This window comes from Capricornis sumatraensis, chromosome 4 (genome assembly GCF_032405125.1).
Source record: "Capricornis sumatraensis isolate serow.1 chromosome 4, serow.2, whole genome shotgun sequence".
NCBI lineage: Eukaryota > Metazoa > Chordata > Mammalia > Artiodactyla > Bovidae > Capricornis > Capricornis sumatraensis.
The window spans coordinates 85,201,477-85,216,666 of record NC_091072.1 but is presented as its reverse complement, the minus strand read 5'-3'; the positions used below and the strand labels follow the sequence as shown (position 1 = coordinate 85,216,666).

The 15,190-nt window shown below is 35.1% G+C and overlaps 1 protein-coding gene across 1 annotated transcript in view; it reads left to right on the top strand.

Annotated features, from left to right (window-relative positions):
* The window catches only part of LRRK2 (leucine rich repeat kinase 2), a 214,171-nt gene that overhangs the window by 91,326 nt on the left and 107,655 nt on the right, over positions 1-15,190 (top strand). The window contains exons 24-28 of the mRNA XM_068971009.1: positions 916-1,166; positions 1,448-1,596; positions 4,859-4,952; positions 10,285-10,471; positions 11,577-11,758. Coding sequence (XP_068827110.1) covers positions 916-1,166; positions 1,448-1,596; positions 4,859-4,952; positions 10,285-10,471; positions 11,577-11,758 — 863 coding nt within the window. The remainder of the gene's footprint in view (positions 1-915; positions 1,167-1,447; positions 1,597-4,858; positions 4,953-10,284; positions 10,472-11,576; positions 11,759-15,190) is intronic.

Sequence of the window (15,190 nt, the reverse complement as noted above, 5' to 3'; positions counted from 1 at the left end):
TAATTGATTATAATATATATTGTATAAATTATAAAATATATTTATAATCATTATATATAAAATATATTTTATATATTATTTTATAATTATAAGATAGTATATATTTATAATTGTATATATAGCATGTAATATATATATCATTATATATGCTATAAATATGGTATATAATATATATTGTATATTACATACAGCTTGCTTATTGTATATTTAAAATTCATATATTGTGCATAGTTTGTAAAACATATTTGTCTATTGTACAAATTTATAAGATTTATATATAATTTATAATATATTTATGATGCCTAAGTATATAATTCATATATAATTGTATAAATAAATGATAGAGTATAAACATTAGAAATATAACGAATATATAATTATTAGTAATATAATAAAATATAATATCTTAAAAATAGAAAATAGACTTTTAAAACAAAATATTTCATTTGAAAGAGGGGTTTCTGAAATAACACATGTATTATATATGTGACTACTTTATGTTTATATCTTACTTATATTAAAATGTTGAGCAATATGTAAAAGCTAGAGAAAAATATATTTCCAGGATTATGTTGTACTGCTTATTCATTAAGTCATTTGTTCAAGTATTTGTTGGAACCTGTTATTCTTCCATTTACTCATTGCAAGAATAATTTACCACAAAAGCTGAATTAAACCCTAGACCTTATTTTGTGAGCCTGCTTTTGACTGTCCACCTATTAATATTTTTCCGTCTTTACCCATTTTATAGCAGAGCAGATAGGACTAGTGAGTACACTGAAGTCATCTTGTCGATTGTATTTTCAATTTTTTGAAAAAGTCTTAATGGTTATAGTTACCAGAGATGTGGAAGACAGAAATATTAGCTAGATTTAAGTTTTTCAGATGGTTCATTTAAACATTTTGTCTTTTCAGACTCTGAAATGTTTAACACATTTGGATCTGCATAGTAATAAATTTACATCGTTTCCCACTTACTTGTTGAAGATGAATTGTATTGCTAACCTTGATGTCTCTCGAAATGACATTGGACCCTCGGTAGTTTTGGACCCTGCTGTGAAGTGCCCGACCTTGAAACAGTTTAACTTGTCATATAATCAGATATCTTCTCTTCCTGAGAACATTGGTGATGTGGTAGAGAAATTGGAACAGCTCATTTTAGAAGGGTAAGCATGTCTTCATTGAAGACAAAAGGGTTGCCTCACATTGAAGTTTCATAAGGTTGATACATAGTGACATTGTTTCCATAGTAATGAGTTTTACATGGTAAAGTGATAAAAAAATGAGACAATTCATAATATAGCTTCTATCAGTTGACTTAAATTTTTACAATTAATTTAAAAGTTAATAAATGTGCTTTGATGCTATTTTTGAAGATGGTTGACTGTTTTTCTTCAAAGCCTGTGAGTTTATGCAATTTAATCCTCACTTTGTCTCTTATGACTAGAAATAAAATATCAGAAATATGTTCTCCGTTGAGCCTGAAGGAACTGAAGATTTTAAACCTTAGTAAAAACCGCATTTCATCTTTATCAGAGGACTTCCTTGAGACTTGTCCTAAATTGGAGATTTTAAGTGCCAAAATGAATTTTCTTGGTAAGTACTTTTTATGAGACTTCTCTTTCCAGTCATTTTGAGTGTTATATGGGTCAAATGAAACAAATAAAAGTAATCACATGAGACCTGTATGAACATTTTAGGTGGGGATTAAAAGGTGGTGTTTCAGTTAAATATTATGCTAGAGTTTTAAATATAAATTTTGCAGGTTGCTGATAAAAAGAAATAAGCTGTCAAGCCATGAAATGTGGAGGGAACTTAAATGCATATTGCTAAGTTAAAGAAGCCAATCTGAAAAGATTACACACTGTATAATTTTAGCTGTATGACATTTTGAGAAAGGCAAAGCTAACAACCAGAAATTTCCAGGATCTTGGAATGAGGGAGAAAGTGTTGGCTGTCCATAGACTTCTCCAGGCAAGAATACTGGAGTGGGTAGCTGTTCCCTTCTCCAGGGGCTCCTCCCAACCAACGGATTGAACCCAAGTCTCCTGCTTTGTGGAGGAGCCACCAGGGAAACCCAAGAATACTTGAGTGGATGGGCTATCCCTACTTCAGGGGAATCTTCCCCACCCAGGAACTGAACCGGAGTGTCCTACATTGCAGGTGGATTCTTTACCAGCTCAGCTACCAGGGAAGTCCTGTCAAAGAGTAAGCTCTATTGTAAATGAAGAGTAAACTCTGTTGTCAACTTTACACTGAAAGATGATATCCATATAGTCTTTCAGATGCATCTTTGTGGGTAGACAGTGTTATAATCATGGACTATATGATTGTCACTTTTGTTAAAAATCCTGGAATACTCTATGTTCTCTTAGCATGTGAGACAGCAGAGATTTATGTTCACTTTAGCCTGTCTGCAAATTCTAATATTGAGGAACAAAATACTTTTATGGTAATAAATGGGAACATTCCCCCTGTTTTAGCTTCCTTAATGGAGGCCATACATACTTTGCCACCCACATGCCTATTCTATACCTGACTTGGTAAAATAATTTTTAATTCTATTAAATAGCAAAATATAGTTTGACTACTTACTTTAAAATATTTTATGTTTATACATTTTTGAGAAACTACTAACAATGAAATCCATATTAATTTATGTAAAATTACTTTCTTTCTCTTTCCCTTACTTTCACCCTCTTGAATATTGACCATGTTCTTACCATGAGCCTGAAACTGGGTATAGAATTATTCACTCACTAATGAGCAAAGCAATTCAGACTCTGTCCTTAAGGAACATGTAGTTAAGTTCAGAAGACAGACAGTAAGTAATGATGGAATAAATGAATGTAATTGTATATTGCACTAAGTGCTATGATGATAAGTTTCAAGATGCTACGAGGGTACCTCAAGGGGATCCAATCTACACTGTGGAGATAGGGAAGTGTCTGTGTTTGTTGCATTTAATTAGATCTAGAAAAAAGAGCATCTGAGGGACCCTGAGGCTAGCATATGGTCAATATGTCATCTCAGCTGAATCTCACAAAAATCCTATAGGGCGGAACAAGTATGATCTCTGCTTGACTGAGGAAATTGAAGTACTGAGATTTTTGTGTGAAATGTTCAGGAACATAGAATTAATTAATTAGTTGTTTCAGGAATCTGCTTTCTTTGCAGGACACAAATTTAATAGTTGTAGAAATGGCCTTATATTTGGAAAAACACCCTATGGATGTGATAACCTCAGTGGAACTCTAACCATTAAAAATTCCTCTGTGAAATGAAGTTTCAGTTCTTTGATTTTATGAGTCTTTCTCATATAGAATGAGAAAGCTCAAGAATCTCTGAACCCAAAGACTCTTAATTCCTAAATGGAGAATTACATCTATTATACTAATTTATTTTGCTACAAATACTTTTGGGAAATAGGTAAGGTATAGCATGTAACTTTCTGCTTGTTAGGAAGACAGCTTCTAGTAATGTCCTGGAACATTTTGACCCTTGAAGATTTTCTTGATAAAGGATAACCCATATTATTAACCTTGAAAATGCTAAGAAATAATTTCTCAAACCACTTTCAGAGAACCACAGATTTTCAGATCGCTAAACAATATCAGGCTTCATCTGAGTTAGGTGCACTTTTACAGATGACAAAACAGGCAGTATGATTAATTTAGTTTCCAAAATTATGTTCCATAGAATTTTATTCCTTGGAGGTACCTTGTTTTAATACTGTATTTCCCTTTTGGAAATTCATAAAATGCGTTAAAATATTGACAGCTTTGGTGTGACTTCCCTGGTGGCTCAGACAATAAAGAGTCTGCCTGTAAAGCAGGAGACCTGGGTGTTGACAGCTTTGAGATATTTCACTTTATTTGGCCTAATGTTTCCCCATTCTCTGAAGATCATATGATCAAAGAATGCTTTTATTAAGTAACATCCATAATTATTCAATGGACTTTGCTGGTGGCTCAGATGGTAAAGAATATGCCTGCAATGCAGGAGACCTGGGTTCGATTCCTGGGTCAGGAAGATATGCTGGAGAAAGGAGTGGCAACTCATTCCAGTATTCTTGCCTGGAAAATGCCATGGACAGAGGAGTCTGGCAGGCTATATTTCATGGGGTCGCAAAGAGTTAGACACAACTGAGCAACTCTCACTTTCAATTTCATTTTCATAATTATTCCATAGAATATTCTTTACAAGACGGTGTTAAAGTGAATTTTTATATCATGCTGCGGATTAGTAAAATATTCCAAAATGGTTTTTTAAACTTACTTCAGTAGTTTGAATTAACATATAATATATATAGGGCTTCCTAGGTGGTGCTAGTGGTAAAGAACCCCCCTGCCAATGCAGGAGACATAAAAGACATGGGTTCGATATCTGGGTTGGGAAGATTCCCTGGAGAAGGGCATGGCAACCCACTCCATCATTTTTGCCTGAGGAATCCCATGGACACAGGAGCCTAGCCAACTACAGTCCATAGGATTGCAAAGAGTAGGACACGACGGAAGCTACTTAGCACGCTGCACGCACGCATAGTATATGTCACATAATATCACACATACTTTGAAATGAATGTTCTAATGATTTTTCCTTTGTGAAGACGTTAGAAGAGTTTATATTTAGACACTTGTAGAGCTTTAAAGTTAGAAGATTCTTATAATTATGGTGTATTATTTTAATATTTTGTGGTAGTATTAACTAATTTTAAAAGTAGAACTTTTTATTATCAGAGTAAGAATAGAAATTAAATTACATGTCAGATCACTGATAGCTGTCTTAGTGTGGAATCTGGTAGAAATCTAGTTAAAGTGATTAAAATGTCCATTAACTCACCTTTATTTTCTCTTAGCTGCTATGCCTTTTTTGCCTTCTTCTATCACAAGCCTAAAATTATCTCAAAACAGATTCACATGTGTCCCAGAAGCAATTTTACATCTCCCACAGTAAGTTTATCATTTTAATTTTACAAACCACATGAGCTGAAACAGAACTCAGAAACTTGGTTTTAATTTAGACATATAGATGTAATTGATTTCTAAACCTACTAAGCTTAATGTTTAAAAATCTATGAATGTTTGATTTTTATTAGGCAAAAGACCTAAGTTGTTGTTTGGACTTTTAAACTTTTATTTTAATTTAATGTGTTGTTGCATAGAAACAATTTAAGAGTAATTAATGGTTACATTATTATAATCAAATGAGATTGTACTGGCTGTCACTTTAACTTTTAAAATTTCACTTGCTTTGGGGATTATGTTGCTAAGACACTGTTAACTTTGAAATTATATTTCAATTATGTTTGAATGACATTTTTGGTGAAAATTTCTGTAATTTCAGGTATTTGGGAATATTTTTAGTTAATTTCATTAAAAATAAAGTTTCATGTTAACTGAAAATTCAGATATTAAATGGCTTTCAAAGGTGTTGTCATCTTAAACAACTATTCTACTAGTGTTATATATTATAAGCAAAATCCATAAAGGTACATGTGCATATATATATACATATACAGGCAAATAATCCTTAGTTGTAATTTAGCAATGGAAGGTGTGAGACAGATATATAGTAGTCAATTTAAAACTAGCATTAAAATGTGTGGAACACTGTTCTAACTGCTTAACAGTGTGTCATATCTTTAATCTTCTTAATAATCCTATGAATATCAGTAGTTGCTATTATCATCTCTACTTTATAATGAGAACACCGTTTCATTAAAGAGAGGAAGTAACTTTCCCAAAGTCATAGTTCAAACCACCACACTGGTAGTTTGATTTCAGACTCTTAATTCTGACATACAAGCACGTATAGAATACAGATGGTCTAATATTTTAAACATATTGCTTTGCTGAAAATGTGTTTGGAGACCACTTATTTATAAAAATTTATTAGGAGATTAATGTCATAAGTAAGGTTTCTTCCTAGAGAGCTAGAAATTTATACAGTCCTCTGTTCATTTCCAAGGCAAACTATTCAGTATCGCAGTAAACCAAGTCTATGCCCCAACCAGTAACGCTGAAGAAGCTGAAGTTGAACGGTTCTATGAAGACCTACCAAACCTTTTAGAACTAACACCCCCAAAAGATGTCCTTTTCATTATAGGGGACTGGAATGCAAAAGTAGGAAGTCAAGAAACACTTGGGGTAACAGGCAAATTTGGCCTTGGTATAAGGAATGAATCAGGGCAAAGGCTACTAGAGTTTTGCCAAAAGAACACAATGGTCATAGTGAACACCCTCTTCCACCAACACAAGAGAAGACACTACACATCGATATCACCAGATGGTCAACGCCGAAATCAGATTGATTATATTCTTTGCAGCCAAAGATGGAGAAGCTCTATACAGTCAGCAAAAACAACACTGGGAACTGACTGTGGCTCAGATCATGAACTACTTATTGCCAAATTCAGACTAAAATTGAAAAAAGTGGGGAAAACCACTAGACCATTCAGGTATGACCTAAATCAAATCCCTTATGATTATACAGTGAAAGTGAGAAATAGATTTAAGGGAATAGATGTGATCGATAGAGTGACTGATGTACTATGGACGGAGATTCGTGACATTGTACAGGAGACAGGGATCAACCATCCCCATGGAAAAGGAATGCAAAAAAGCAAAATGGCTGTCTGGGGAGGCCTTACAAATAGCTGTGAAAAGAAGAGAAGCGAAAAGCAAAGGAGAAAAGGAAAGATATAAGCATCTGAATGCAGAGTTCCAAAGAATAGCAGGAAGAGATAAGAAAGCCTTCCTCAGTGATCAATGCAAAGAAATAGAGGAAAACAACAGAATAGAAAAGACTAGAGATCTCTTCAAGAAAATTAGAGATACCAAGGGAACATGTCATACAAAGATGGGCTTGAAAAAGGACAGAAATGGTATGGACCTAACAGAAGCAGAAGGTATTAAGAAGAGATAGCAAGAATACACAGAACTGTGCAAAAAAGATCTTCATGACCAAGATAATCACGATGGTGTGCTCACTCACCTAGAGCCAGACATCCTGGAATGTGAAGTCAAGTGGGCCATAGAAAGCATCACTACGAACAAAGCTAGTGGAGGTGATGGAATTCCAGTTGAGCTGTTTCAAATCCTGAAAGATGATGGTCTGAAAGTGCTGCACGCAATATGCCACCAAATTTAGAAAACTCAGCAGTGGCCACAGGACTGGAAAAGGTCAGTCTTCAACCAATCCCAAAGAAAGGCAATGTCAAAGAATGCTCAAACTATCGCAGAATTGCAGTCATCTCACATGCTAGTGAAGTCATGCTCAAAATTCTCCAAGCCAGGCTTCAGCAATACGTGAACCGTGAACTACAAGGTGTTCAAGCTGGTTTTAGAAAAGGCAGAGGAACCAGAGATCAAATTGCCAACATCCGCTGGATCATGGAAAAAGCAAGAGAGTTCCAGAAAAACATCTATTTCTGCTTTATTGACTATGCCAAAGCCTTTGACTGTGTGGATCACAATCAACTGTGGAAAATTCTGAAAGAGATGGGAATACCAGACCACCTGACCTGCCTCTTGAGAAACCTATATGCAGGTCAGGAAGCAACAGTTCGAACTGGACATGGAACAACATACTGGTTCCAAATAGGAAAAGGAGTACATCAAGGATGTATATTGTCACCCTGTTTATTTAACTTATATGCAGAGCACATCATGAGAAACGCTGGACTGGAAGAAGCACAAGCTGGAATCAAGATTGCCGGGAGAAATATCAATCACCTCAGATATGCAGATGACACCACCTTTATGGCAGAAAGTGAAGAGGAAGTAAAAAGCCTCTTGATGAAATTGAAAGAGGAGAGTGAAAAAGTTGGCTTAAAGCTCAACATTCAGAAAACAAAGATCATGGCATCTGGTCCCATCACTTCATGGGAAATAGATGGGAAACAGTGGAAACAGTGTCAGACTTTATTTTGGGGGGCTCCAAAATCACTGCAGATGGTGACTGCAGCCATGAAATTAAAAGATGCTGTATCCTTGGAAGGAAAGTTATGACCAACCTAGATAGCATATTGAAAAGCAGAGACATTACTTTGCCATAGGTCCGTTTAGTCAAGGCTATGGTTTTTCCATTGGTCATGTATGGATGTGAGAGTTGGACTGTGAAGAAAGCTGAGCACCGAAGTATTGATGCTTTTGAGCTGTAGTGTTGGAGAAGACTCTTGAGAGTCCCTTGGACTACAAGGAGATCGAACCAGTTCATTCTAAAGGAAATCAGTCCTGGGTGTTCTTTGCAAGAACTGATGTTGAACCTGAAACTCCAATACTTTGGCCACCTCATGTGAAGAGTTGACTCACTGGAAAAGACTCTGATGCTGGGAGGGATTGGGGGCAGGAGGAGAAGGTGATGACAGAGGCTGAGATGGCTGGATGGCCTCACCAACTCGATGGACATGAGTTTGAGTGAACTCTGGGAGTTGGTGATGGACAGGGAAGCCTGGCGTGCTGCAATTCATGGGGTCGCAAAGAGACGGACATGACTGAGTGACTGAACTGAACTGAATTACACTATTCTTCAAACACCATCTTCAGGTGTACATTTCCAGTGTTTTTTATGTATCTCTTTCAATTTATTCTCTTGTTTCACAAATGAGCATGTACTTGGCCAACTTTAGGCTCCAAGCTTAGTCTTAAAGCCAAGAGGCATTGCCTTTGAACAACTTGACAGTTGTCAATTTTGTCTCAGTCGCATTGTTGGTCACACATATGTGTCCTGCCTTTCATATAGTCAAATTAATTTTTTTGCTTTCAACTTTTATAAAGTAACTAGAGCAAAATCTAATATCATTTACAAAGTAGAGCAAAAATATTGCTTTATAGATCTGAATCTTAGTCTAGCAGATCTTAGAATTAATTCATCATGCTTCAAATATGTTGGTGAAAAGAATCAGTAACAGTAGTAAAAGTCCAGGCAACCTTTTACATAGTTAAATATACCACAGTTGCTATCTTTAGTCTTTTTAGACATGTCAACTTATATGTGACATGTGTTTCCTGCTGTTTCTTACAAACTTTGTTTCCCTGGTGGCTCAGACAGTAAAGTGTCTGCCTGAAATGCAGGAGACCTGGGTGTTCAATTCCTGGCTTAGGAAGATCCCCTGGAGAAGGTAATGGCACCCCACTCCAGTACTCTTGCCTGGAAAATCCCATGGATGGAGGAGCCTGGTAGGCTACAGTCCGTGGGGTCGCAAAGAGTTGGACATGACTGAGCACTTCATTTTCTTTTTGGGTAGCTATTCCTGCATTAAAGCAACAAATTTTCATTGAGGGCCTTCTGTTTACAAGATATCATGCTCAGTGTTATGATATATTTCACACTGAGACAAGCTGGTAATAAACTTGAGGACCTGACCTCTGAAAAATCCCTCCAGATTTTAATGAGATTGAAGAGAGAAATGGAAGCTACATATTTGTGAATCTTGTATAGAAGGCAGGAATTTTAATGACTGTTTTTGCATTTGTTGATTATGATTTCTCATGCATCATAAATGTTTGTAAAATACAGTCTTTCATTCTGATTGACATTTTTATATTTCTGAAGTAGGGAAATTATACCTCAATTTAGTTTTTATTGGGCCTTATTTAAATGTTCCTATTAAGACATGCTTTTTTTTCCTACCACATATACCTTTACATATACAAAAAAACCACCCCTGTGTACTCATATATAAGTTTTTTTAAATTTTTCTTTTCATTAATTTCTTTTAACTGAAGCATGATTACTTACAATATTGTGATAGTTTTAGCTATACATCGAAATGAATCAGCCATGGGTGCCCATGTGTCCCCCCATCCTGAACCCCCTTCCCACCTCCCTCCCCACCCCATCCCTCTGGATTGTCCCAGAGCACCGGCTTTGAGTGCCTTGCTTCATGCTTCGAACTTGCACTGGTCATCTTTTTACATATGGTAACGCATATGTTTCAGTGCTGTTCTCTCAAATCATACCACCCTTGCCTTCTCCCAGAGAGTTAAAAGCTTGTTCTTTACATTTGTGTCTCTTTTGCTGCCTTGTATTTAAGATTGTTGTTACCATCTTTCTAAATTCCATATATATGCGTTAATATACAGTGTTGTTTCTCTTTCTGACTTGCCTCTCTCTGTATAATAGGCTCTAGTTTCATCTGCCTCATTAGGACTGACTTAAATAATATTAGTTTTAAAATTATATCTTATTCTCACTCTGCTGAAAGTTGTTTGTGATGTCATTTTCATGTATTTAGGAAATACTCATTTGATTTTTATTCTCGACATTGTATTTTTTCAGCCTGCGGTCCTTAGATATGAGCAACAATGATATTCGATATCTACCAGGTCCTGTGCACTGGAGATCTTTGAACTTAAGGGAACTCTTGTTTAGTCATAATCAGATCAGTATCTTGGACTTGAGTGAAAAAGCATGTGCATGGTCTAGAATAGAGAAACTACATCTTTCTCATAATAAACTGAAAGAGGTAAAGAGATCAAATTTGTTTAAAATTATTGCCAGTTGAAAAAAATGTGCTTTTGTAATGTCTGTTATCATAGATGATCATTTCGAAATCTGTTATTTGATACTGCTTACTTTTTGAGTAAGATCTAATCCTACCCTGAGGTAAATGGGTTTACTAACATGCTTAATTTCCTTAAAGATTGCCTTTTTTACTTTCTTTTATTTTGAATATGTATTTATATATGTTTAATTGCAAATACATGTAATGCTTTAATTGTGTCAATTTACCATGAAATCTCTGATCTGTTAGCAGACTCTCAGACATGCTGCATTTCTCAAGTTTCACCAGGCCATGTATAGCCTTTGTTCTTCAGCTGACATTGTTTTCCACATTCTTAAATTTCTGTATTCTTCCATCATACTCCCCACCCCCTCACCCAAATGGACCAGTCTTTATTATAAATCTGAAATTGACTGTCCATTCATCCCAGAAAACATATTTTTTGCCAGCTTCAAGCCTATTGTCTATAAAAGCCAAAGAGAGTAAAGTGTCTGAAACCATGAGGTTCCAGAATAACTGCATAGTTTTGGTACCTAGCTCTTTTTGCATCAGATTACTGTTAGCTATTATAAAAATAATGAGTATTACTTAAAAATTTGGAATATTGCAATTATTATGCCACCTAAGGTTTAAACATTTAGTTGTATTTTGAGAATATTAAGTTATATGTAAATTTGTGATGATTAGATCTTTGGTTTTGCTGAAGAACATAGTGAGAGGGAATAGCCTGAAGCCACCGATGATTGGATTTGGATACATATAAAAAAATTCTTTATTTCAATGTTGTGAAGTGATGAAATATGCTTCCAAGGGAGAATGGGTTTTAAAAGATTATAAACAAATGCCATAGATTGTTTTGGGTAAGTCCTTTATATTTATGTTTTCAAACATTTTTGATGGAAACTATGACAAACCTTTGGAAAGTTTTAGAACTCTGTTGGAAGGCTGTACAGTTTGCTCATAGATTCTCTGAGCCTCTCTTGTTTTCTAGTAGCATCTTGTTTTTTTGGTAGCACACTTTTCTTACTTCCCACCAACAGCGTTTGCTCTTTTTTATTTCATTAAGATTCCTCCTGAGATTGGCTGTCTTGAAAATCTGACCTCTCTTGATGTTAGTTACAACTTGGACCTGAGATCCTTTCCCAATGAAATGGGGAAATTAAGCAAAATATGGGATCTTCCTTTGGATGAACTGCATCTTAATTTTGATTTTAAACATGTAGGATGTAAAGCCAAAGACATCATAAGGTTAGATAATTTTATTTTTATTTTTTTAACTGAATTTGTTCCTGATGTCCTTTTCTGGTTACTTTGGTGGATATATAGTTACAGTTCATAAAAAAGAATGTATAGGACCATCTAGCATAATGTACTCTATGTCATTTGCCTTTTACTTAGTGAATGGGTTTATTTGGTGCCACTGCAGAGCTTTTTATTTCCTCCTGGCCAAGTTAAGGTTGAGAAAATTACTTCTCCTTATTAAAAGGAAATTATTAATCTTTGTTCTCTTATTACCAATTATCAATCTGAAGAAATAGAGCAGAATATAATGGCTTCTCGATCTGGGTTTCATGTAGGAAGGATTTATCATATGTCTATTATATCGTAAAGCATTATAGTTACTTAAAGGATATAAAATTACTTCTGTTTTGCCTATGAAGCTGATAACCTACTCAACCTGATCATTTTTGAAACCAGCAAAACTTTCAAGTATGCTTGTTTCTGATTTTATACTTTATGAACTTCGTTAATAATGAACTTTATTCTATTCTTTGTTACCATTTGAGTATGTTAATCTTGTTACCTACTCATAAAATCATGTTTTTATTTCCACAAACTGCTCCTATCTATATTTATCTTACAGGTTTCAACTCAGTTATCACCTCTCAATGTACGCTTAACTTGCCTATAATATCCGCTGTGTTTACTCTCTGTTTCATTTGTGGCACCAAACACAGAGTCTGGCATACAATTAATAATTGTTGCATTATCAGTGAACTTGTAGTTCCTAATTACCTAGTTATCTAGTTACCTAATTCTCTTCCTTAAATTTTCTTAGTTTACATTTAACTTTCTATTTTATGATCAAAGTGTTTGTCAGCAGCTATGCTAAAAAACACTACTCCTCATCCTGCATAATTATTTCCCATGATTTTCCTTCCTGAAACTGGAAAAGATGCTCATATAAAATTTGTTCAATTCTTACTAAATGTTTAGTTGTAAGAAGTTTTCAGAGTATTATGCTATCAAGCTACTATGTAACTTAAATATTTTTAAACCTTTTAAACATTTTTAGAGAGAACATAGACCTGGAATAATTTAGAAATTGTAGTTCTCACTTGCTTCTTTGAAGAATGACAAAGAATGGTGAAGTCTTAATAAATAGATATTTGGAACTTTGATTTTCTTGTTTATTGGTGATGAAGATTATCAAGAATGTTCCTCGGAGTCCTATTAATTGTGAGAATGAATCAGTTAATATTCCCTAAGATTCACTTATGATTTAGTTTACCATTCTAATTTTGAACTGTGGCAACATTTTAACATAGTTAAATGTATTTTTCTGTATCCATTTTATTTTTGAGAACATTTACATGTTTTGTTAATTTAAAGGTGGTATTGTTAGCCACTTGTAGCACTTCTAGTAAGTTTCAATTACTTTTGCATTAAAATTGTTAGGAATAACAACATATTATCTGCTGATAGTAAAATCATTTATGTGTATCAATGTAGTTTAACCAATATGCTCTTCCTTTCTGTGTACATTATATGTATGCATGTACAATATATATGAATATATACATTATGTATACCATATATGAATACATGTACCAAATAGAACCTCACTATCAAGGATGAATATAACAGTATGCTTGTATACTCTACCTTGATGTTTTTGATATTTTTTTGCTGGAATATAATTGCTTTACAATGTTGAGTCAGTTGCTACTGTAAAACATTGTGAAGCAGCTCTATGTATACATACATCCCCTCCCTCTGGAGCCTCCCCTGCCATTCCACCCATCTAGGTCATCATGGAGTTGTGCTCTGAGCTCTCTGTGCTATACAGGAGCTTCTCACTGTTGTAAAAATGGTAGCATATATATGTCAATATTGCTCTCAATTCATCCTCCCTCTCCTTCCTACCTGTTTCCACAAGTCTGTTCTCTGTGTCTGTGTCTCTATTCTTGCCCTGCAAATAGGTCCATCAGTACTATTTTTCTAGATTCTCTATATATGCGTTAGTATATGATATTTGTTTTCCTCTTTCTGACTTACTTCACTTTTTATGACAAGCTCTAGGTTCATCCACATCAGTTCAGCTGACTCAATCTCATTCCTTTTTATGACTGGGTAAGATTCCATTATATATATACCACATCTTTACCTGTCATCTATTGATGGACATCTTGGCTGCTTCTATCTCCTGGCTATTGTAAATACTGCTGCAAGGAACACTGGGGTACATGTGTCTTTTTGAGTTATAATTTTCTCAGGGTATATGCCCAGCAGTGGGATTGGTCCAAGGCTGAACCAGGAAGAAGTAGAAAATATAAAAGACCTATCGTAAGTAATGAAATTAAAGCTGTCATTAAAAATCTTCCAACATACAAAAGTCCAGCACCAGATGACTTCCCAGGCAAATCCTGTCAAACACTTAATGAAGAGCTAACTCTTCTCCTTTTAAAACTTTTCCAAAATGTTGCAAAAGGAGAAGCATTCCCAAATTCGTTCTTCAAGACCACCATCACCCTGATATTTAAAGAGGACAAAGATATTGCAAAAAAAGATTCCTTCTCCAGGGAATCTCCCCTGAGTCAGGGATCAAACCTGGGTCTCTTGTATTGCAGGCAGATTCTTTACAGATGGAGCCACCAGGGGAGACCTACAAAAAAAAAAAAAAGAAAAAAGAAAGAAAATCATAGACCAATATCGCTGATGAACATGGACACAACAATCCTCAACAAAATACTAGCAAACAGGATCCAGCAACAAATTAAAATGATCATATACCATGATCAAGTGGCGTTTATCACAGGGATGCAAAGATTCTTTAATATATGCAAATAAATCGATGTGGTATACCATATTAACAAACTAAAGAATAAAAATCATATGATCATCTCAATAGATGCAGAAAAATCTTTTGACAAATTTCAGCACCTGTTTATGATAAAAACTCTCCAGAAATGGTCATGCTGCTGCTGCTGCTGCTAAGTCACTTCAGTTGCATCCGACTCTGTGCGACCCCATAGACGGCAGCCCACTAGGCTCCTCTGTCCCTGGGATTCTCTAGGCAAGAATACTGGAGTGGGTTGCCATTTTCTTCTCCAGAAAATGGGCATAGAGGGAACTTACTCAACATAATAAAGGCCGTATATGACAGACTCACAGCAAGCATCATTCTCAGTGATGAAAAACTGAAAGCATTTCCCCTAACATCAGGAACAAGACAAGGATGTCCAGTCTCACCACTTATTCAACATAGTTTGGTAAGCCCTCACCATGGCAATTAGAGAAGAAAAAGAAATAAAAGGAATATAAATTGAAAAGGAAGAAGTAAAACTGTTTGCAGATGACATGTTACTATATACAGAGAATCCAAAAGATTCTACCAGAAAACTGCTGGGATGTTATCAATGAACTTGGTAAAGTTTCAGGATACAAAATTAATGCACA